This window comes from Cucurbita moschata, unplaced genomic scaffold (genome assembly GCF_002738365.1).
Source record: "Cucurbita moschata cultivar Rifu unplaced genomic scaffold, Cmos_1.0 Cmo_Scf00029, whole genome shotgun sequence".
Lineage (NCBI taxonomy): Eukaryota > Viridiplantae > Streptophyta > Magnoliopsida > Cucurbitales > Cucurbitaceae > Cucurbita > Cucurbita moschata.
This window is the reverse complement of record NW_019268545.1, coordinates 171419-194530: the sequence shown is the minus strand read 5'-3', so window position 1 is coordinate 194530 and position 23112 is coordinate 171419. Positions and strand designations below refer to the sequence as shown.

The following is a 23112-nucleotide window of genomic DNA, read 5'->3' as shown; positions in this document are numbered from 1 at the left end:
GATCCTAACAGAAAGAAGTCTAGATGAGCCCAAAATACCAAGATTTGCTGGATGACGAGTCTTGAATATACCAACTTTGGCTCGTGTGATCATAGGATGAGTGCCCAAAGAAGAGAAATCAACAGGAGGTTCAATAGAGGTCGAATTAGAAGTCGAGGGTGGCAAAGTGGAACCTGCAAGAGAAGTACCAACCTGCACAGACTCATCTACAAGGTCAGAACAAATATCACACAGGGATGAACTGGATCGAGGAATGTGCGGTGATGAAGTGGTTGGGGGGGATGAATCAATATGCTGAATATGTGGTTCCAAAATTTGAAATAGGAACAGAGGAAAGAGGTTGGGCCTGGGAGCTAGGGATAGCAGGAAAGTGAGTTTCATCAAATTGAGCATGGCAGGTGATATATACCTTAGTGGTGGCGGGATCAAGACAGCGGAACCCTTTATGAGCAAGACTATAACCCAAAAAAAATACAAGGAATGTTGCGGGGAGAAAACTTGTTAGGCATATAATCACGCAAATAAGGATAAACACGACAACCAAAGGGATGAAAATTGTCATAATAGAGTGTAACCATAAATGAGTTCAAAGGGTGACTTACCTCCAAGAAGTGGAGTAGGCAACCGGTTGATAATATAAGCTGCAGTGCTAGGCGTCAACCCAAAAACGAGGAGAAAGATGAGAGTGAAAGAGAAGGGTCAAGTCAGTCTCAGTCACATGACGATGTTTTCTCTCAGCACGACCATTTTGAGCAGGTGTATATGGACAAGAGAGCTGATAGAGGATGCCAGAATTACGTAAATGAGTTTTGAAACAAGTACTAGTAAATTCGGTACCACCATCGCTTTGAAATACCTTGATACGAGAAGAATATTCATTTTCCACAAATTTTTGAAATTGAAGAAAAATATCAAAAAAATCAGATTTAAATTTTAAAGGGTAAAACCAAGTGAATCGAGAATAATCATCAATAAAAATAACATAATAAAGAAATCTCGAATTTGATTTGACGGGAGAAGGACCCCAAAGATCACAATGAATAAGATCTAACACATGAGACGACCTACGTTCATTGCGGGAATAAGGCAATCGATGACTTTTCGCAAGCTGACAAGTATTACATAATGATGGAGAATGCAATAAAGACGTAAGAGAAAGATGACCTTTTCTATTTAAAAAAGAAATAACAGAATGATTCACATGACCCAAACGAGTATGCCATAAATCATATGAAGCACGTAAAGATTTGTTTCTAAGGGTTGAAATAAAAGCAGAGTTGCCGCGCTCCAGCACATATAGTCCTCCATCTCTTTTACTGGTTGCCACCACCCTTCCTGTTTGACAATTCTGGATAGTAATAAGATTATTAGTAAATGTAAAGGAGAGAGGAAAATCAGACGTTAATTTACTTATGGAAAGAAGATTTTTAGTGTGGTGAGGGACAACCAAGACATCTAATAAGTGAATATTTGGAACAGGAGAAAGAGTACCGGTGTGGGTAATGGGTATGGGATGCACCGTTTCCTACAATCACAGAGTCCTTACCCGTGTAATTTTTAGACTGATCCAGAATAGATGGGTCAGCAGTCATATGGGCCGAAGCTCCAGTGTCCAAAAACCAATCAGCAGAATCGGGTCCAGCAATAGAACATGACGTGTTAAAGGCTTCAGCAAGGTGAGCATGAGAAGAATCAGGTTGAACATATTGTTGGTTGTAGCGGTCAGCATAATGGCCCTCTTTGCGGCATATTTGGCAGTGAGGTGGTTGACGACCCTGACTTGAGTGGGTTCGTCCTTGATTAGAAGAGTTGTTTTTGTGTGAATAAAAACGACCTCGCTTGTTGGTAAACGAAGCAGGGTGGCTTCCATGGGTGCGACCACGATTAGTGGCTGTGAATGCTGTAGGAGTGGAGTTAGAGGACTCAAGGGAGCGCTGGAACAACTCAAAACTTTCAGCTTTAGAGACTAAATCTGCAAAACAGGGGATAGAGGTGAGAGCCATCTGAGCAGTAGAAAAAGCTGGAAATTTGGTGCCGAGTCCACGAAGGAACTAGTGCACTTTATCAATGTCCTCGACGGGTCTGCCAATGGCATGAAGTTGGTCACAAATTTTTTTGAAGGCACGGGCATACTCAGCAACAGGTTTGGTGCCACGTTTCATCAACTGCAAATCATCCTTGAGTCTCAGTTCACGAGCTTTCGACTGATGGCTGAACGTAGTTTCCAATGCAAGCCAAACATCACGTGCAGTAGAGAGACCAACGACAACAACCATGCTTCCTCAGTGAGAGAGGAGAGCAGGAGACAGAGAAGTCGTTGATCGGCTGCTCTCCATGCCCAATATTTGGGGTTGAGTGTTGAGGAGGTTTCTAGTTCAAAGCGAGGTGGTGGAACCATAGTTCCATTGACATGGCCCAGCATGTCTTGACTCTCAAGGAGAGGGAGAAGTTGGCTTTTCCAAAGAAGATAATTAGAGAAAGAAAGTCTGATGGGATCATATGGATTAGAGTATTGAACGGAAATAGATGATAAGAAGATTCGGAAGCCATAGAGAAGAAATGATCAGGGTTGTTAAACTAAAAGGACTTTGATATCATGTGAATATTTGCTGAATCCACCACACCTAAATGATGGTGAGAGTTCTCTTATTTGTAATCATTTACAGAATACAGAAATATGGTAAATTACAAAAATATGGAAATAACAATAAAAGGAAAGAATAATAAATCAATACAATATATTTGCCTTTAATAAAATAGCAAATATGGTAACCCGTAATGTAAGGCAAATATCTAATGAACGGTCAACTATCCTTAACACCTTCTCAATGTACTGCTCCTGGGTTAGAGTTAATGTGCCAGCAGATCTACCTCGAGAAATCCTCATCCCAAAAATCTGCTTCCGCTGCACCCAAATCTTTTATCTCAAATACTGAAGACATGCTTGCCTTCAGGTGGTTTATCTCCCTCGTACTTGATCCAACAATCAGTATATCATCTACATACAGGAGTAGAAACACATAAGAATCAATGTATTTCTTGAGGTAACAACACTGATCCTTTTCACTCCTGTGAAAATCACTCTTGCACATGAAGGAGTCAAACTTCTTGTACCATTGTCTCGGTGCTTGTTTCAATCCCTACAAGCTCTTATAGAGCTTACGCACCATGTGCTCCTTGCTTGGAGATGCAAACCCTTGGTTGTTGTATATAGATCTCCTCATCTAGATGTCCATGTAAAAACAATGTTTTTGTTGGCTTTTTGGCCCTTAATCTTAAATAATTAATTAATTGATGTTTTGATAATAACAAACCTACCTTCAATTATTAACAATTCTCAGTATTTTGTCCACAGTGTAAGGTTGAGAATAACAATTTCAACGTCTTTTTTTATTCACTCAAATTAGAGCTAAAACGAAGAAGTTTCAGTCAAAACAAGATACCTGACGTGATGATGTGGTGGCAAAATTGACATTATGAATCAATCAAATTCAAAACAAGATACCCGACGTGATGATGGGGTGACAAAATTGACATCATGAACCAGCGGCAAAATTGACATCATGGACCAATCGAAGTATGACATTTATAACTTTGGTAGAGTAACAAATGGTGTAATTTTCCATTACTTTTGAATTAAAAGAAAAAGTATTTGAATTATAAAATCATGTAATTGCAAACTAATTTTCCGATACTGAAAATTTTTTGAATTATAAAATTATTTCAATTAAGTTTATAATGATTTCAATTTGATTTATAAAACTTTTCAATTATTTTTAAATGGTTACTCATTGTTTTCATTAACATTTTTTTTATATTATTACATTTAAATATATATATATATAATAAAAAATAAATTTAAAATGTTTTTAATATTTATTTAAAATAATATATATATATATATATATATATATATATATAAATATGAAACACGTGCCTATAGTTTTTCACGATAAATTTAAAAATAAATAAATATTATTTTTCGTGGTCCACGTTTCAGTTCACGTTTTAGTGGTCCGTATCAATTCGTATTTTTACATTTATTATATTTAAACTCATCACCTCTTCATATTTTACAACACATAACATAGAACACAATACTCAACTCCCATAGTTTCCTCTATCTAAATTTTTAAAAAAAAAAGCCTCCTTTGTTGCTCTCTTCCAATTTTTGTTGCTCTCTACAAAGCTTCCAATTTTATTTCTTGTTTAACTTATTCTTGAGATTGCTCTCTCCAAAGCTTCCAATTATTTTATTTCTTGTGTATCTTATTTTTTTAGAGAGATGTCTATCGTATTGTGAGAAAATTGTAAATCTACTACTTCAGAGAGTTGTGGTGTGTTTCTATAAAATTTCAGACAATTGTACCGGTTTAATCCTGAGCCGTAGAAAGGATTGAGTTTGCTCCTGAACTTGTAAAAAGAGCGGTGTACCGGTTTGATCTTGAGCCGTGGAAAGGATTGAGTTTGCTTTTGAACTCATAAAAAGAGCGGTATAGCGGTTGGGCTCTTATCCGAGGAAAAAGTCAAGAAAGATTTATTCAAATTCCCAAGAGGCGCTTGGGGAGTGGAATAGGTCGAGTTTGACCGAACCACTGTAAAACTAAGGTGTTATATTTTCTAACCCTTTTCTTATTTAAATTCTAAATTATTATTAAGTTTTATTGTTACTAGAAAAATTTAATCATTATATTGTTGAAACTCTATTCACTCCTCTAGGGTTGCCATATCATCCAACAGTTTTTACATCAATTTGCTCAAAGTGCAAATTCTCCGATGCAACAATGCTTAGCAGAATTCGGATAGTAGTTAATTTCACAATAGGAGAAAAGATCTCAGGATAATCAAATGCATTTTCTTTGTGAATATCCTTTAACTACTAACCGAGCCTTAAACCTCCATCTGCCATCTGATTTAACCTTGATTCTGAACACCATTTGTTCAACAGAGCTCTCTTTCCTGTAGTAACTTAGTTAGCACCCACGTATTATTTTTTTCAAGTGAGCTCATCTCATCATCCATGACTTGCTTCCACTTAGTTGAATCTTCCACCTGTAGGGTCTCATCAAAGGACTATGGTTCTACTTCGTCAATCAACAACTAATAATGTAATGAAGGTGAATATCTATCTGGTGCTCTGATAGTTTTGGATGATCTTCTTAACACCTGCTCAGGTGTAACTTGCTCCACGTCTAGTTCTTCAACAGTAGGATCATGAGTTTCTTGAGCTTCTGTTGTAACATCACTAGGTGAGTTTTCCTACAACTCAAACTCAACTCCCACTTACTTCTTAGTCTCAAAGTTTATCTTCTCTTTGTCCTTGTACAGGACATATGTATCAAAGGTCATATCACAATGTCTTAGAATTTTCCTATTCTTGTCATCCCAAAACTTGTACCCGAACATGTCAGAGCCATAGCCTATGAAGTAGTACTTCACATCCTTAACATCGAGCTTGTCTCTCTTCTCTGGATCAACGTGAACATACGCAGTACAGCCAAAGTTCTCAAGTGAGAGTACTTAAGTTCTTTTCTTGTCCATACTTCTTCTGTCAATTTGAACTCCAAGGGTACTCACAACCCTCTATTGATCAAATAGGCTACTGTGTTTATAGCATTAGCCCATAATATTTTTGGTAGTCCAAAATGAATCATCATGCTTCTTACTTGCTCATTCAATGTTCTATTTATCATTTCTGCAACACCATTTGTCTTGCCTTATCGGGAATTGTTCTCATTAATCTAATTCTCTTAGCTGCACAAAATGTTTTAAAATCAGATTTGTTGTACTCTCCTTCATTGTCAGACCTCAGACATTTGATCTTCAAGCTGGCCTGATTTTCAACTTCAACTTTCCACTTCTTGAAGGTGACAAACACATTTGACTTATGTTTCAGAAAATAAACTCGTACCTTCCTGCTGAAATCATCGATGAAGGTGACTTAGAACCTTGATCTACCAGTTTCTTCGGTTCTCTAGCAACCTTTGTGAAACTAACTCGTTTTTGTTTGCCCATAACACAACTCTCACAACGACCCATATCAACATATTTTAAGTCTTCTAAGACTCCTTTCGCAGTCAACATTTTCATTCATTTGACACTCATATGATCAAATCTATTGTGCCATAGACTTGAATTGGAAGCACTCTCAGCAGCTGCAGCCATGTTTATACACTCTGCAGTAGTATATAAGGTTTCGGATTTTGTGCCACATGCAACAACCATGGCACCCTTCACAATTTTTCCACGAACTCTTTCCAAACTCTGCTACATAGCATGTGCTATCCAACTGACCAATAGAGATCAAGTTCTTCTTGAGACTAAGAATGTATATGACATCTTGTAATGTCCACTGATTTTCTGCTGGAGTTTATATGAAGACATGATATGAACCAAAAGACATCAATCATACAATATACTTCAATGAAAATGTGAAGAAAAGATTGTCAAAATAATCAAAAGATGTTTCAATTCACGCCACATTGAAGAAGAATGAAGTTTGATTGTTATAAATTTTGGGCGGGTTACAATTTAGAGTAATTTAGAGTTATGTATTTTAAGATATTTTATTTAGTTTAGGTTACATTTACATAATAACTAATTATGGTCATTAAGTATGAATGTTACAACTCTTGGAATGCCTTTAATAGTTTCATTTTGAGGCTATATAAAGCCATGTATGTTGTATTTGTAAGGTAGACTTGGAAAATATAGTAAGAGAAGCATTTGTGCTTTTCTTTAGCCAATGGCTAAGCTTCTTTGCAATTCTATATAGTTTAGGTTGCATGTAGAATCATTCAAGCTCGACATGATCAATCTTGCTTGTGGAGTGATTCGAATCTAAATCAAGTGTTCTTGTCTTGAGATATTTGATCAACAAGAATCATTCAAGCTAGACATGATCGATCTTGCCTGTGGAGTGATTTGAATCTCAAGTAATGTTCTTGTCTTGAGATATTCGATCAACAAGGTAATCCGAATCTTACTCCCCTTGTAGTGATTACCACATATCATTTGGTATCAGAGCTTCAGGCTCAAGATCGAATATATGTTTCCTTTGCGTTTCTTCCCCATTTGATTTTTATTTATTTTTATTTTTTTAGTTTTTAATCAACCCAGAGTTCAAAATTCAATCTTTGCTCTTTTTAAAATTTTGAGAGGTGAGAATGAGAGCTTCATTTGTGTAAATGAGTCTAAAAAGAGTGGCCTAAAATTCCTTTGAGTGTGTACTGAGAGAGTGTTGTGAGGTCCTGCGTATTTCCATAACTTATTTTTTGCAGCAAAATTTCACAAATAGATTCGAGAACGAATCCTCTTGAAGTAGTGGAGAATGGTATGAACCAAAAGACATCAATCATACAATATACTTCAATAAAGATGTGAAGAAAAAGTTGTCAAAATTATCAAAAGATGTTTCAATTCATGCCACATTGAGGAAGAATGAAGTTTGATTGTTATAAATTTTGGGTGGGCTACAATTTAGAGTAATTTAGAATTATTGTATTTTAAGAGTTTTTATTTACTTTAGGTTACATTTACATAATGGCTAATTATGGTCATAAAGTATTAATGTTACAACTCTTAATAGTTTCATTTTGGAGGGTATATAAAGCCTTGTATGTTGTATTTGTAAGCAGACTTGGAAAATAGAGTAAAATGAGCATTTGTGCTTTTTTTTATCCAATGGCTAAGTTTCTTTGCAATTCTATGTAGTTTAGGTTGCATATAAAATCATTCAAGCTCGACATGATTAATCTTGCTTATGGAGTGATTCGAATCTCAAAAAAGTGTTTGAGATATTTGATCAACAAGAATCATTCAAGCTAGACATGATCGATCTTGCTTATGGAGTGATTTGAATTTCGATAAAGTGTTCTTGCTTTGAAATATTCGATCAACAAGGTAATTCGAATCTTACTCCTCTTGTAGTGATTTCCATTCCATATCAGTAAGGGACATAAAAACTCAACACTTATAACTCGAGTTTGAGGGCACGTCAATGTTGGGTTCTTTCTCCAAATGAAAGCATAAAACTCATAATTTATAGAAGGAGATTTAACGGACATTAAAAGCTCTCGAATGGTCATGAATTTAAAGTTCATTTTACTTTATTTTTTGCTCGAAAAATCTTCTTGGATGAGAGGCTCGCCCACTTCCAATTTAAATTACAGTTGTGGATGTGATGAGGTGTACTTTCTCTAGATCATATTAAGATTTGAAGAAGATCCATCGATTGGATTTCAAGATATCATTTATTTTGCACAGACAGCTCATGGTAGCATATTTGAATTTTTCATTTCCAATTACTTTTTAGTCTCTATACATCTTATTTAAACTGGCGTTTAAGTGTACCTCAATATTCGTATAGTCTGATCATTAGCTTTTGACATCCGTTCAAAAGGAGCTCCTAATCTAGTAGTAACATAATCGAGGTTGTAACTGGAACAATTTCAATTTCTCAAAAGTCCTCAAATAATTTCACCGAATTCAAACTTATGTCTCAACTCAAAAATCTACAAATAGGTCTAGTAATTTTTTAGAAATCTTAATAAACCTTCTATAAAATTCAACATATCCTAAGAAACTTACCGTTAGGCACGAGATTTTAGCCCTAGTTACTTCTACCTCTACTCTATAATGTCACTCCCTTTTTCAAACACCTTGTATCCCACGACTATCCCCACGTTTACCATAAATTGACACTCATACCTTTTTAATACGTCTCCTAAATATCCGGATTGAAAAGTCATTCATGAACATCTCCATCCAAAGTAGCCCTCATTCATCTTTGGAAGATGGTTGTGCATCCATCTAAAAGAATAAGTGAAGGTTGTTTTTTCTTGGTCTTCTAGACGCATGGTTAATTGATTATACCTTGAATAACCATCTAGGAAGCAGTATTGTGACTTGCCTACCAGTTTGTCTAGCATTTGGTCCACAAAGGGTAATGGGAAGTGGTCCTTACAAGTTGCTTTGTTTAATCTCGTGTAGTCTACGCACACTTTCCACCTACTTACCACCCATGTAGAGATTACGCTATTATCGTTACGCTTCATTGTCCTACCTTCTTCTTAGGGGACACATTGTATAGGACTCACCTAAATCTCCTATGTTGTTCGACCATCTTGAAGCTTCCTTCCTCCAATTGTATTTTGTGCATGCATGCATAAGACGGGACTGATAATATGAAAATCAACAATTGTCCATCTAATTGCTTTTTGATATTAATCGAGTGTTCTTAGGAGTTCTGCTACCTGTCCAAAGGGTTAAGGAGGATTATATGATTATTGAAAGTGCCATGTTCACGTGAATAAGCATATTTAAGATCTAATGGCAAGGGTTCTAGTTCTAGGACTGGTGCGTGCTCCTCTAGTTCCCAATTCTAAGGACTCGAAAATGCTCCCAAAATATGTTTAATTCAGCTAACTACTCACTACTTTGTGTTATCGGGCAAAATGATCATCATTTCAATAGACTCTTCATGAGTTCTTGAGCCGTGGAGCATTCTTTTACCTCTTTTACATCATCATTAACATTGTTTCAAATATCTTTCAAGAACTTAACATAGTTAGACATTTGTTTCGAAGCTTCCACTACGAGAATGTTTATGTGAATTTCTTTCAAGTGTTCTTGAATTTTTGGAATGAACATTTTATTCACATAGTACAAGATTTGGAATCAATTTTAATTTTGTTTAGAATAAATAAAACGAGAAGGTTAAACAAATTTACTTGGAAGAAATATGAAGAACGTTCGTCGGGTTTTGAATCTATTTGTTTCAATTCATCCAATAGTTGAATCTTCTACATAAGGTCTTCAATGCTACTACTCAAATACACGTGTGTGAATCTCTCGAAAGAAATTCTTTAAGAGATTGGAGAAAAAGAGTCCAAAGAGAATGGTTGACCGAAGAAAATACATGGAAATACTTTTTAAATAATATATTTAAATATCTAATATATTAAAATATAATATATTATTTAAATCAAATTTAAATGTGGAATATCCACTATTTAACTAATTAATTAATATGAATCTCAATCAAATTTCAAATATATATTTTTATTAAATGTAATTATTTTAATATTTAAATATTTAATGTATCAAATATAATAAATATATTTAATGTATCGACCTTTTAATATTTTTTTAATGTAATATATCTAATATATAAAATATTAATTTGAGCCATTTAAATCAAATATATTTTCCTTTTATATTTGATATATCTAATATATTAAATATTACCCTATCAAAAAAATTTTTCTAACTAAATTAATTCTTTTACTATTACTTTGGAAACTTATTAATACTTGTTTAATAAACAATTATTTTTTATTCAACAATAATTCAAGTCTCTCTCGGCCAATGAAAGGATGGGTCTCATTATTCAAGCTCTAAAATAATCATACAAGAGAGTTACTCCCTATTTGGTCAAGTCCACAAAATAGTATTCATATTGAATCAACTACGAAAGTCATTCTTACCCATGAGTCAAGTTCCCACAAGGTAGAAGTTCATAACTTACTCAAGATTACGATCGAGTCGCATATGATCATCGTATGAAATATTAATCTTCTCAATTAATGGATTTAGATAGAGAAATAAAATATTTTGTGATCTAGTCTCGATTTAGATCAAATTATTTGTAATACACCTAAGTTTATCTGTTTAGATTATTATTTGAATGTGATTCTTATGTCAACCATATATCGCTGAAGCATACATTAATAATCTTGGATTTTTCATACAATGGTAAATAAAATAATCACATTTATTAATAAAAAAAATTAAACGATTAATTACCATGCTTTAGAATATAAATTAGTTTTCCAACAAGATTTAGTAGGAAAAAGAAAATATATTTTATATATATATATATTAAATAAAAATAATGAATAGAAATTAATTATTAAGTTAAATAATCTAAATATTGATAATGTTAGTTATTTTATTTTATTTTTATTTATTATTAGCCGAACAGCGTTCCCATTTCATAGATCCTGTAGCGAAAACATCGCGTAGAAAAGAATTGAAAAAACCAAATCCAAACAGCGCGAAAGCTCTAAAAAACCAACGCCAACCGCATCCAAAGCCATTAAAGCTCCAACGCCGAGCCTACCATTTACATCCAAACCCGTTTTACTCTTCTTTCATTTCAACGTTTCTCTTCTCTCTCTAGTTTTCTACTATTCAACGGAGAGAGAGAGGGCGTCTCATCTCGTTTTTTAGCACCCAGAATCGGAGAACACAGCAATGGAACCCCGGAAGATGATTCTCCCGTGTTTGCTGTTGATTTTGACCTTCTTGGCGACGGATCTTGTGCGTCCTACTTATGCTATTTGGCTTAACATTCCTTCTACCGGAACCAAGTGCGTCTCTGAGGAAATCCAGAGCAACGTCGTTGTTATGGCTGATTATGTTGTAATCTCTGAGAATTACACCCATACGCCCACCATTTCCGTCAAGGTGAGCCCTCGATCGGTCAACGCTAGGATTTTTCTAGGGTTTTTTATTTTGTTCCTGCTGGTTTTCGGGCTGATTGAATATAGAATCCTATGAAATGTTTTTACCGGTAGTTCTGATTCATTATCTTTGACGGATTGAATTCTGATTCATTATTCTGTGAGGACATTTTTCATGTGTGTTTTAGTTTTGTATTATCCTCGAATATGACGGAGAAAGAATGTTATTGTGTTCCACATCCATATATAATTATTAGTAGACAGACTGGTTATTGGTGAAGGACACTGGGATTATATGAACGGTGGTAGGCTCATTATTACCTGTTGGGTTCTCTTGCCCAAGCCACATATTGTTCTCTTTGAGTTTTTCCTTCCGAATTTTTCCTCAAGGTTTTAAAATGCGTCCACTAGGGAGAGGTTTCCACACCCTTATAAGGAATGGTTTGTTCCCCTCACCAACAAATATGGGATCTCACAATCCACTCCCCTTAGGGACAGTCTTAAAATGCGTCCACTACCTTCTAAGGAATGTTTCGTTCCCCTCTCCTCCAACCCATGTGATATCTCACAATCCACCCCTTGACCAGCGTCTTAAAATGCGTCCACTAGACATTAGTTTCCACACCCTTATAAGGAATGTTTTGTTCCCCTCTCCAACGGACGTGGGATCTCACAATCCAACCCCCAGGAGTCCAACGTCCTTGTTGGCATTACTGCTCGGTGTTTGGTTTTGATACCCCTTGGTGGCTGTTACATGTGATATATTTGATTTCATTCAGGGGGCTTTTACCTTAACCCCTTGGGGGCTGTTACATGTGATATATTTGATTTCATTCAGGGGGCTTTTACCTTAATCCCTTGGGCTTTTGTAGAGTTTGGTTTTAAAGTCGATTTCCATGCAATTCGTTTTTTAGTCTCTTCAAATTATAAGAACCTCCAGATTTTTTTTCTTCATTAGTTGCCAATTCTATCTATCTTAAGCGAATGTGAAGAAAATATCCAAAAACTTGCCTATGTCTTGATATATGTCTTTGTATCTTTGGCTTATTATTCAATCTGTAATTTGTTTTCCCTCAGGTAACATCACCATACGGTAACAACCTCCACTATAAGGAGAATCAAACGAGTGGGCAATTTGCATTCACCACAGCGGAGGCTGGCAACCATCTGGCATGCTTTTGGATTGATGGCCATAATCAGGGTGGTGCTGATGCTAGCTTAAATCTCGAATGGAGAACTGGAATTTCAGCTAAGGATTGGGAGTCAGTTGCAAAAAAGGAAAAAATTGAGGTGTGTTTTCTCCTTAAGCTGATTCATACACTTCCAAGATATGTTTCACATTGAGTTTCCTCTTGTTCCTAATCCTCGTCGAATAGAAGAAAAAAAACGAAAAAGTAGAAGAAATTTGAGCTTTGTTTTCTTCTTAATCCTCTTGTTTCTTCTTAAAATGCCAAGATTTTTGCATATCTATCTACTATCTAAACTTTATTCGAAACCTATCATCAGTATTGTGGCTCCTAAAAGCCAAAGACGAAAGGAAAACTTTTAACTTTCTTGGGACACTTGTGCTTCAAAATTATGCTAGTCGAATGCCGAGATTAAGACTGTGAACCTGCTCTTTATGCAGCTCAGCTATGGTATTTTATTGAAATTGATAGGCTAAGGGCTCTTAAAATGGGAAAATAACAAGAATTCTTTGTTGACCATTTGGTCAATCGTGTAGAATGAGTTCAATAACTGTAGAAAACATCAAATGTATGAATTAAAGCTAGCAAATCTTTGGTTGAGGCCTTACTCTTCCTCTTATTATAATGGGTATATATATAATTTCATTCATCAATGAAATGCTTGGTACCTCCTTGATTAAGTTTTTTCCCTCCTCACCTTCTCATTTTCTGTAGTCATATTTTGACTTGTCTAATTTTAGTATACCCGTTTTGGTTGCTTGGTATTAAACAAAGAGGGAGTTTAGGGCTCTCTTGTGAGCATGAACCAGAAAGATAGAAATTACAAGCCAAATACAATAATGAGAGAATGGAGGGAAAGAGTTGGGGTAAATGTTAGGATCACACAACAACGCACACATTCGATCTAGACAAACACAAAAAATCGGAGAGAGAAAATGCAAAGAGGAATATTAGCTAAAAGTTTATATAGATGACTTTAGGTATATACAGCAGATTAAAGAGAATGTAGATCCTACATCTTCAAAGGAGGATTGACTAGGGGTATAGATATGGTTTCCGTTTACTATGTATAGTTTTAAAAAAGCACTTCAATATATATATATATATATATAGTTTTAGTGCACTTCTATATACTTCAAAAAATATATATATATATATAGTTTTAGTTTATTATATATAGCTTTAACAGATATAACCACATAAATATCTACTTATATATTTCTTCTACATTTGTATTATAAATAGTTGTTTACATGTTTACTATGTTCGATATATAGTTTTACCATCCGTAGCCATTTGAATGGTTGAACCCGTCAAAAATATAGTTTTACTATCTGTAACTTATGAAAAATGTATAGTTTTACTATCTGTAACCATTTACATTGAATAAGCTGAGAATTAGATGGAGACCCGTGGTTGAACACCATGAAAAATAGAGACTGAAGTCTAAGAGAGAGCATGCTAGAATTAACCTTGAAGTTATTTCCAAATTGCTAACTTTCAGGGTGTTGAGCTGGAGCTCCGGAAACTTGAAGGGTTGGTAGAGGCCATTCATGGGAATCTTCTGTATCTGAAGCGCAGGTAATCTATCTATGTGCCAAAACTCTTCAACTTCTATACAAAATATTTTGTGGATGAATGAGTTAAGTAATGATTTGGGAATGTGTGTGTATATATATATATGAACTACAGGGAAGCAGATATGAGGATAGTAAGTGAAAAGACAAATGGAAGAGTGGCGTGGTTTAGCATAATGTCCTTAGGTGTATGTATTTTGGCTTCCGCACTTCAACTCTGGTACTTGAAGCGCTTCTTCCAGAAAAAGAAGCTCATCTAAAATAGTGTTCTTCTCTACCTTTGTGACTTTTTTTTTCTTACACCAAAAAGGCATGATACTAGCTTGTAAACTATGAACCTCTCTAATAAAATTTATCACAGGAATGTTTTATCATGGATTTTTTCTCTCGTTAGGATTGCACCACTAATGCACACACTCTAACTCAATTTAGATGAACACAAAAAACAGGAGAGAGAAAATGCGAGGCAAATATTGGTTAAAAATTTATATGGATGACTTCAGGTATCTACAATGAAAGAGAATATGACTAACTAAGGGTATATTGTTGGGAAAAGGGATAGTGAAATAGACAGGAATAGATAAAATAGTGATAAGCTGCAGTGCTTACTCCGTGCTTAAAGGTTACACAATTCCGGTATTGATAGGCTTATACACTGTATCAGAAATAGTAAATTATGGAAATCTAGATAAATTGAATCCTCTTAATCATATCTCAACTACTCTAAATCATATCGAATACTTTCAATCATATTTCAAGAGATATATGTTATATATGGTTAAACTTACTATATATACATTCAATAAATATAATCCTCTACTATGTATATATAAGTTATCTACTCTATTTATTTTACTATAAATGGTCGTTTACTTAGTACGACTCTTTTCCATATATAACAATTAAATAAGTTATATAAATAAGTAGGCATAACCCAATATTTTTGAAAATATAATTATGGTACGGTGACCAATAAACTGCATTTGAGCATTAGACATGTTAGACTTACTTCAGAAGTTCATATACATTCATAGTGCAAATCATTATCTTATTTCTAAAGATGTGAATATTCTAGGTATTTAACTAGTTTTGTGGTTCACATTACCAACTCAGGAGTGTTGCTTGTCAAATGCATTTCATTTGCAATCATATGCCATTTCTCATGTGGTTACTTGTTTCGTTGGATTATATATTACCATATGATGTTCGATTTTTATAAACAAACTCGATGCTCTATATCGTACCGTTCACCCCAAAAAGTAGCATTTTTAGTCCATAATATGGCTTAAATAATGCTAATATACTTGGTAAGCATTTGTAATGATTTAACCCATTTACTTTTAAATATGTAAAAAGTAACAAATTAGCCTTTGTAGTTTAATGTCTATGTTATGAACACGATGCACCATAGGAGATCTAAGGGTTTCTTGGATTGTGAGTCGGTGGACCTTGATCCTTTGTTTCTGAGTGGAACCTAGCAACTTTTACGTCGTAGTGAACTTAGAGCTTGTGTCGTTCTTTTTCTTGATTCTTGTCTTTAAATTTTATCATAAGTTCTTAAGCCCTAATCCAAACTCACGAGTCAAGAACATTTCATAAAATAAAATGTACACGTCATAAATATCGTAACATGTTTCATGAGTCTCGTTTTAAGGGAGTTGTTAAGGATAGTTTAGTCATAAGTTCTAAACGTGATCCAAACTTCTTGAAATCTCAAACAAACCTTGTGTTCTTATATATATAGGTTTTACTTAAAATCCAATGTGATTTGAAGTTTGTTTGGACCATGAAATATCTCAAGGGAACTTTAGGGGCATATTGGTCATTTTACCCTCCATTCTTGATTTAGCCCTTGGACGTGCTTCAATGACTATGGAGCTATGCAGAGTCCTTCGAAATCATAAAATAAGGCTTCTTTTAAAATTTGATGTTATTTTGAGGTCATTTGGATCATAAACTAGTGGTATGTTATTATAGAGGCTTGGATTATTTACACCGTTACTTGATTTATTTTTTAACCTTTTATAATGACCACCAAATTTCATATATAACCTCGATATGTTATATTAGGTTTTTTTATTAAAAAAAATTTATGTAGCAAAGTTATAGTGGGTTATTTTAAAGTCTCTTGAATCCCGAGTAAAATGCCCGATTTAGTTTCATAACTCACGATTTTTAGCTTAATTCTTTCATAATTTTTTAATTCTGACTTAATACGAGTAAAACTTGAGAAAAAAATCGAGGGAAGATCTGATTTTGGGCTAGCATGATAGTGTAACGACCCAGGCCCATTGCTAGCAGATATTATTCTCTTTGGGTTTTTATTTTTGTGCTTCCTCGCAAGGCTTTAAAATATTATTCTCTTGGGGGAGGTTTTCACACCCTTATAAAGGGTGTTTTGTTCTCCTCCCAAACCAATGTGGGACATCACAATCCACTCCCCTTCGGGGCTCAGCGTCCTTACTGGCACATCGCCTCGTGTCTACCCCCTTCGGGAACAGCGAGAAGGCTGGCACATCGTCCGGTGTCTGGTTCTGATACCATTTGTAACGACCCAGACCCACCGCTAGCAGATATTATTCTCTTTGGGCTTTCCCTTTCGGGCTTCCCCTAACGCGTCTGCTAGGGGAAGGTTTCCACAAGGGTGTTTTGTTCTCCTCCCCAACCAATGTGGGACATCACAGATAGCTTTGAAAATGAGCCTCCACCACCTAGTATAGTGAGTTTCTAGCCTCGACTTCTCTATGGATCTTCTCGATAGTGAATCAAGGAAGAGTATGAGAATGATTTCTTGTCTTTTTCATACATGATAGCTCGAGTTATAGTTTGTCAAAGTAGGTTAGAAATCACGATTCTCGCTTAAGCAAACTCACACCCACTTCTTATAGGGTAGCTTGATCTAGACCTTTTTAGCTCTTGGTTTCTTAGAAAAATCTCTTCCTTTTCCTTCCCTCAAGCTACAAGATTAATATTAGATGGATAAATTTGTGTGGATATCCCTAATTTTTGAGTCAATATCCTCCGCTTGAAAGTTGTTAATGCTGAGAAGTCCTTTTCTTAGATAGCTCTCTAGAGGCCTTGATAGATCTCGATTCCTTCATAAAAAGTGTTCATCTTAGTCCTTTAATGCTAACAGAATGATTAATTTCAATCGAAAGGGACGGTAAGAAAGAAATTTAAGTTTACTCCCAAACTTACCAAAAAAACGTTTTTTCTCTCCAAAATTTCCACAATGTAGGTGTGCATGAAATTTTACCGTTTTTTTCCTTCCTATTTAACGGTGGCTTGAATTGGGTAAATAAGGCTACGGACACTTTCCATTCTTGGTTTCTTCATCAAACTTGTCGCCAACTGATTCTAGAATGCATAGGAATTGGTTTAATGGAAAATGGACTATTCTTATGAAGATTCGGTCGACCTCATCGTTAAAGTCCAGTCGTTGGATTTAAGAAATAATTACTCTTTTAACTTTTAAAAAAATGTTTTAAAAATACTTTTAATTTAAAAAGATTTATTTATATTAAAAAAAAACAGTTAAATTAAAAAAAAAAAAAAAGTTAAAAAATACATTCACGGTTAATGCTACATTTTAAAAATATTGAATTTATTAAGGTAACATTAAAACATTTATGAATAATGTGCGAGTTCCATAGACAGCTTTCGTCCATATACTAATCGCAAGATTTTTTTTAATAAAAAAATACACGGTGTAAATCCTACTTTTATAATTTCATTGATATTTTTTTTTAAAATATAACATTAACAGTAAATACATTTTTTAACTTAAAAAAAAATAAATTAAAAGCTTATTATTGAAACTTTTTATCTTTTTATACCCTCCATTAAATTTTTTCTAATTCACCTGTTAATAATAATAATAATAATAATAATAATAAAAAGTAAATTTACTATTTTCAACAATATCAAAATTTTAAAAAATTTAAATTTAAGTCTGTTAATGAAAAAATTAATTAAATCTCACCAATTTTAACAAATATTTGATAAAATATAACGTTGTTTATTTATTTAATTTTTTTTGTTTGATCAATTTTATACTATTTTATCATTTATTGAAAGTATGTGATATTATTTTGTAATTAATTTCAAACTAAAATGAATCATTATTCATTTAATTTAAAATCAAAATTGGGATTGATGAGTGTATAATTTTGATTTTGTTTTCGGATAAGAAAAAACAAATCAAATCAAGTGTTGTTTCAAGATTTAAAAATAAATTTAAAAAAATTGTATAAGCGATAAATGAGATTGGAGCAGAATAATTTTAGGGCGAAAAAGGAATTTAGAGCAGACAACGAAAGGGGTTGGAGACTACAAGTTTGATTCCTTCAGCTTTGGCATCCCAATCGGAGCGACGACGAACACGGAAGCCAGGGAGAGGGAGGAGCGATACAATCCGCATCATTCCTTCTCCTTAATCCCCATCGCAATCATATTCTTCTCAATCTGGATTCCAACTTCATCAACTGCGATTTTTCGTAATATACATGTATGTATGCGTGTGTTTGTGTGTGCGCTTTCATGTCCGATTCTCTTTCTGCTTCTAATTAGGGTTCCGATTACTCTATGCTGCTACTTACTGTCTCTATATTAGGGTTTTCGCTGCTTTACATGCTGCCTCTTTGTGGATTTTTGTGTCCGTCTTCTTCCTGAATCAAGCGTCCGGTTTGACCTTTTTAGTCGTTGAAACTCCTCAAATCCAATGTCTCTATGTTTATTTTATGGATTATGGATTATGGATTATGTTAATGTTAATTAATTTAATTTGTTAACAGAGTGAAGATTTGTACTTGTTGATACAAGATGCCACGGGATTTATCACGATCTCGATCTCCTTCGTATAGGCGGAGGCTTTCACCATCTCCCTTAGGGCATAGGTATACCAGGAGAAGTCGAAGAGACAGGAGCCGTTCACCGTATTCATCGTACAGCAGGTGATCCCGTTTGTGTTTTTAGTTTTATTTACTTTCGATTAATCGATTGAATTGTCTCCAACGATTGTTAAAAGATTAACGACACCATATCTCTTCCCACGCGGTTTGTATTTCACCTCCATCGGAGTTTCTGCATGAATCTTTCCCCTTTTGCTTTTAATTTCCCCCCTGTTTTTTCTTTCTAATATGAAAGCTGTTCAGTGTTGCTCTAGATTTACTTTTCTCTTAAATTTGTTCTGTGATGAGGTAATAAGACTTTGATTATACTAATTGAATGTTCGTTTATGATTTATTCTTATTATTATAACAAACAGTAGGGATGCTTTTGTTGCTGTGTTTATTGGGTTTTCGTGTTTGCTTTGTTGTTCAATCATTATATATAAATAGTCCTCGTGAGGTTTGCTTGATGTTCTCTTTCAGTGAGTCCTGTCGTCCGGATCTTCACGACCTCGCTTTTATTGTTTATGTGCTGATGAATGATGATTGGTAGTCTTGTTTTGTACTTGTGCTTTACTATTTTGAATTTCACGTGAAGTTTCTGATTTCCGTGGCATAATCGTCAAGTACCTCCTGATGATATTTAATCATTTGTTGAGAATGGTGAGTGGGGGAGAAAATTTAAGAAGTCTTTGGGGGGAAACTCTAAAATGTGGTGAGAAGCAAACAGAATAGTCATGATCTCGGTAAGAGAATTGAGATAAGTCAGTTCTTCCTATTACATGGGAAGTGATCAGATATGCTGATCGGTGTCCTGTCATTGCTCGACTGTGACTTTGCTTCTTCATGTGATGTGATAAAAGATGGAGCCCACAAAGGTTTATTCTTAACAATGTATGAGGTAACTGTACGGTGCGAAGTGGTTGGCTAGCTTGATACTTACCTCTGTATAATGAAGTCTTTATCTCTTGCTCAATAATTCCTATGCATCATACAGAAGAAAAAGCCGCTCCATTTCCCCAAGACGTTATAGAAATCATTCACGAACACCTAGACGCAATAGAAGTCGTTCTCCAACTTCAAGGAGTTGCAAGAAGTCAAGGCGACGAAGTTCCTCATCATCTGTGCATCATAGATCTTCTAGTTCTAGCCTTGGATCCATTGAGCAAAAAAGTACCAGTGAAAAATTGAAAAAGGAAGAGGAAGAAAGGAAAAGGTATATTAACTAAACTCGCTCACTGATTTTTATTTTCTTTCTGCCTCTCAATTGTCCTTGGGTTCATTTGCAGAATCTTTTGATATACAACAATGGGAAATCTCATCCGTTGTTGAATTTTTTAGTTCGTTTTAGTTCTTTGTAGGCATTGACCCTTTGAATCCTTCAACTGAGATATTACTAGAATTGCAGTCAGGCTCTCTAGGTTTTTTACCTTGAAAGATTATGGCATAACTAAAGCTCACATTAGGACAACTAAGTGAATTTTTGTCCCAAGTATCAGTGGTACCCTTAATTTCACATTATAAAATTCTATTACTACTTTTCTATTAGAATTGGAAACTATTGAAAATGGCTACAGATTTGTATAATAATGTTACAACTCTGTGGGACGATCGCCCATTTAGTTTTTCTCATTGCAAAATTCTCATTATTGCTATTGTTGATTAGGGGCATATATGTGTGCTATGGGTGATGAAGAACCATATCTGTAAACTTATTATACATGGATGTTGCATTTTCATGGTCGTTTATAACGAAAGCATTTATTGCATAATTGGTTTGGAACTATTCATTTGTTTTACGAGGAACCTTTCTTTTAGTTCGAGTTAAAAGTATAAAATGACTCAAGTAAAACCTAGTTGTGGGATGCAGGCAGTGTTTTTCTCACCAGAACCCGTTTATTTTTCTTTCAATTGTTTATACCAAATTGAACAGAGAAATCTACACTTTTTTGGAGTCTTGAGGAGTCCAATAGTTTGTTTGATGCTTCAAAATCTGCTCTTTTCATTTCTGCAATGTACTCCTGCTTCGTGGCTCTTATCCCATCTCTGACTTTATCTCGCCCGTCTAGTTCTTTCTTATAGTTTGCTTTGTACTGGATTAACTGGCTACTTTATATTCTTGTAAATTCTCTTCAGTGCAGACTTCCATGTTTCAGTAGTTCTCTCTACGACTGTTGCCTGCTTGCTAACGTGCAGTCCCTAACTAATTTAAATTTGAGCAAGTGATTTTAAGATGGGAAGAACTAATGTGATATGTGGCTTATTCAATTGCTAGAGCATAACAGTCTGCTGTTATCATTCGATGTGAACGCGTAATATGAAATATTTGTACAGTCCGACACTTGTTGACTAGTTTAAGATTGATAGGCCTCTAGGAAAGGAACCTTGTTTTACATGAAATCCTGACTGTTAGTTTAAAGAGTCACAGTTTAGACTTTTTCCATGGCGCAACAATGGAAGACGCTTTTCACCTTTTCGATGTTTTGAAGCTATATGAATAGAAGTTTCTTTATATACATAAGAAAAATAAAATAGTAGTATACACCTCATTCAAAGAATGTTATAGTGTGAGGATTTGAGTTTTTCCAGTGATCAGTTTTAAAACTGCGACAGGTTACTTGACATTCTTCTCCACAGGATTTTCTGAAGGAAGATACTGCTATAGACTTGTTATATTTGATCATCAATTTGGTGCATCGTTAATATGCTGTTCACCAATTTCGTAACTCTTTTTTATGGATCAGGATTGAATTAGAGGTATGCCCTAAAAGGATAAGCATGTTTTAACGCTCTTACCATCTTGGAGGTTAGTTTGTTAATTTAATCTATGCTTACAACATAAACCGGAAGAGGAAAAAAACAATGGACCAAGGCATGATAAGTCACTTGTCATTTAATTGTTGATGAATTTTGGAGGATCCTTCAGGTGGTAGTGCATTTTACCCATCCGTGGTTAGCTGTTTTCTTAAATATTTATTTTTCTCTCAGGCGACAACAGGAGACAGAGGCCAAATTACTTGAAGAAGAAACAGAAAAGAGAGTGGAAGAAGCGATTCGCAAGGAAGTCGAAGAGGGCCTGAACTCCGGGGATGTTAAACAGGAAATAAACAGGAAGTTGGAGGAGGGACGGAGAAGGCTTGCCGAAGAAGTGACAGCTCAACTCGAGAAGGAAAAGGAAGCTGCCCTTGTTGAGGCCAGACGGAAAGAGGTACTACTAATGTTGATTGATCTATTGCTTAATTTTTAAGACTGGTTTGGGTTGGGTTGGGTTCGGTTTGGTTTGGACAGATGTTTGAGAAATGTGCTATTTGTGGGGTTTTTCTTTTTTTCGTTTCGTTTACAGGAACAAGCTCGAAAAGAAAAAGAAGACCGAGAAAGGATGGTCGAGGAGAGCCGGAGGAGAGTAGAGGAGGCTCAGAGAAGGGAGGCTTTAGAGAGACAAAAGAGAGAGGAGGAAAGATACAGGGAATTGGAAGAGCTACAAAGGCAAAAAGAAGAGGCTATTAAGAGGAAAAAACAGGATGAAGAGGAACAGCGTCTTAAACAGATGAAAGTATTGGGTAAAAACAAATCACGGCCGAAGCTATCATTTGCCATTGGCTCCAAATAAAAACATGTCAAGAAGAAACATAAGTAAATGCTTCAATTTGGGATGACATATTTTTTGCTTAATGCCAGTCCATTTTTCCTATGAAACTCAGTCTCCGTCTCTACATCGTAAATGCTTCGCCAATTTCCCACGCCCTCACCCCATAAAAAACCCCTAAATCCAACAAGGAATGATAATAGAGTATGCTTGCAATGTCGTTGAATTATGAGGAACGCATTGCATGTATATAGCCCTTTTGAGAACAGACCTTTTTTCTCTGCAATCTTTCAACTTCATGTGGCAGAAGTATGATGGGGATGGCGTTTTGGATTTTATACCTCTAATTTTAACTCAACTCATCATGGTGCTTCACTTAATTCTTCTCTACAAGTATTTTTTAAGAAA

General features: G+C 34.9%; 2 protein-coding genes across 4 annotated transcripts; both read left to right on the top strand.

Annotated features, from left to right (window-relative positions):
- Window positions 1-11108: 11108 nt before the first annotated feature.
- Window positions 11109-14603, top strand: LOC111464101 (transmembrane emp24 domain-containing protein p24delta3-like). The gene is made up of 4 exons (XM_023108189.1): window positions 11109-11469; window positions 12543-12755; window positions 14157-14233; window positions 14345-14603. Exons 1-4 carry the CDS (start codon window positions 11257-11259, stop codon window positions 14487-14489), a joined length of 648 nt encoding a protein of 215 aa, XP_022963957.1. The 5' UTR covers window positions 11109-11256; the 3' UTR covers window positions 14490-14603.
- Window positions 14604-18491: 3888 nt separating this feature from the next.
- Window positions 18492-22818, top strand: LOC111463875 (uncharacterized protein At1g10890-like). Of its 3 annotated transcripts, XM_023107810.1 has the most exons (6): window positions 18492-18736; window positions 18842-18912; window positions 19023-19181; window positions 20116-20334; window positions 22107-22326; window positions 22462-22818. In XM_023107810.1, the coding sequence occupies exons 3-6, from the start codon at window positions 19051-19053 to the stop codon at window positions 22726-22728; spliced, it is 837 nt and encodes a 278-aa protein (XP_022963578.1). In that variant the 5' UTR covers window positions 18492-18736; window positions 18842-18912; window positions 19023-19050; the 3' UTR covers window positions 22729-22818. The 3 variants fall into 3 exon arrangements, with proteins under 3 accessions (XP_022963578.1, XP_022963577.1, XP_022963579.1); XM_023107809.1 differs by lacking the exon at window positions 18842-18912 and having other exon boundaries at window positions 18493-18736; XM_023107811.1 differs by lacking the exons at window positions 18492-18736; window positions 18842-18912 and having other exon boundaries at window positions 19023-20019.
- Window positions 22819-23112: the final 294 nt, after the last annotated feature.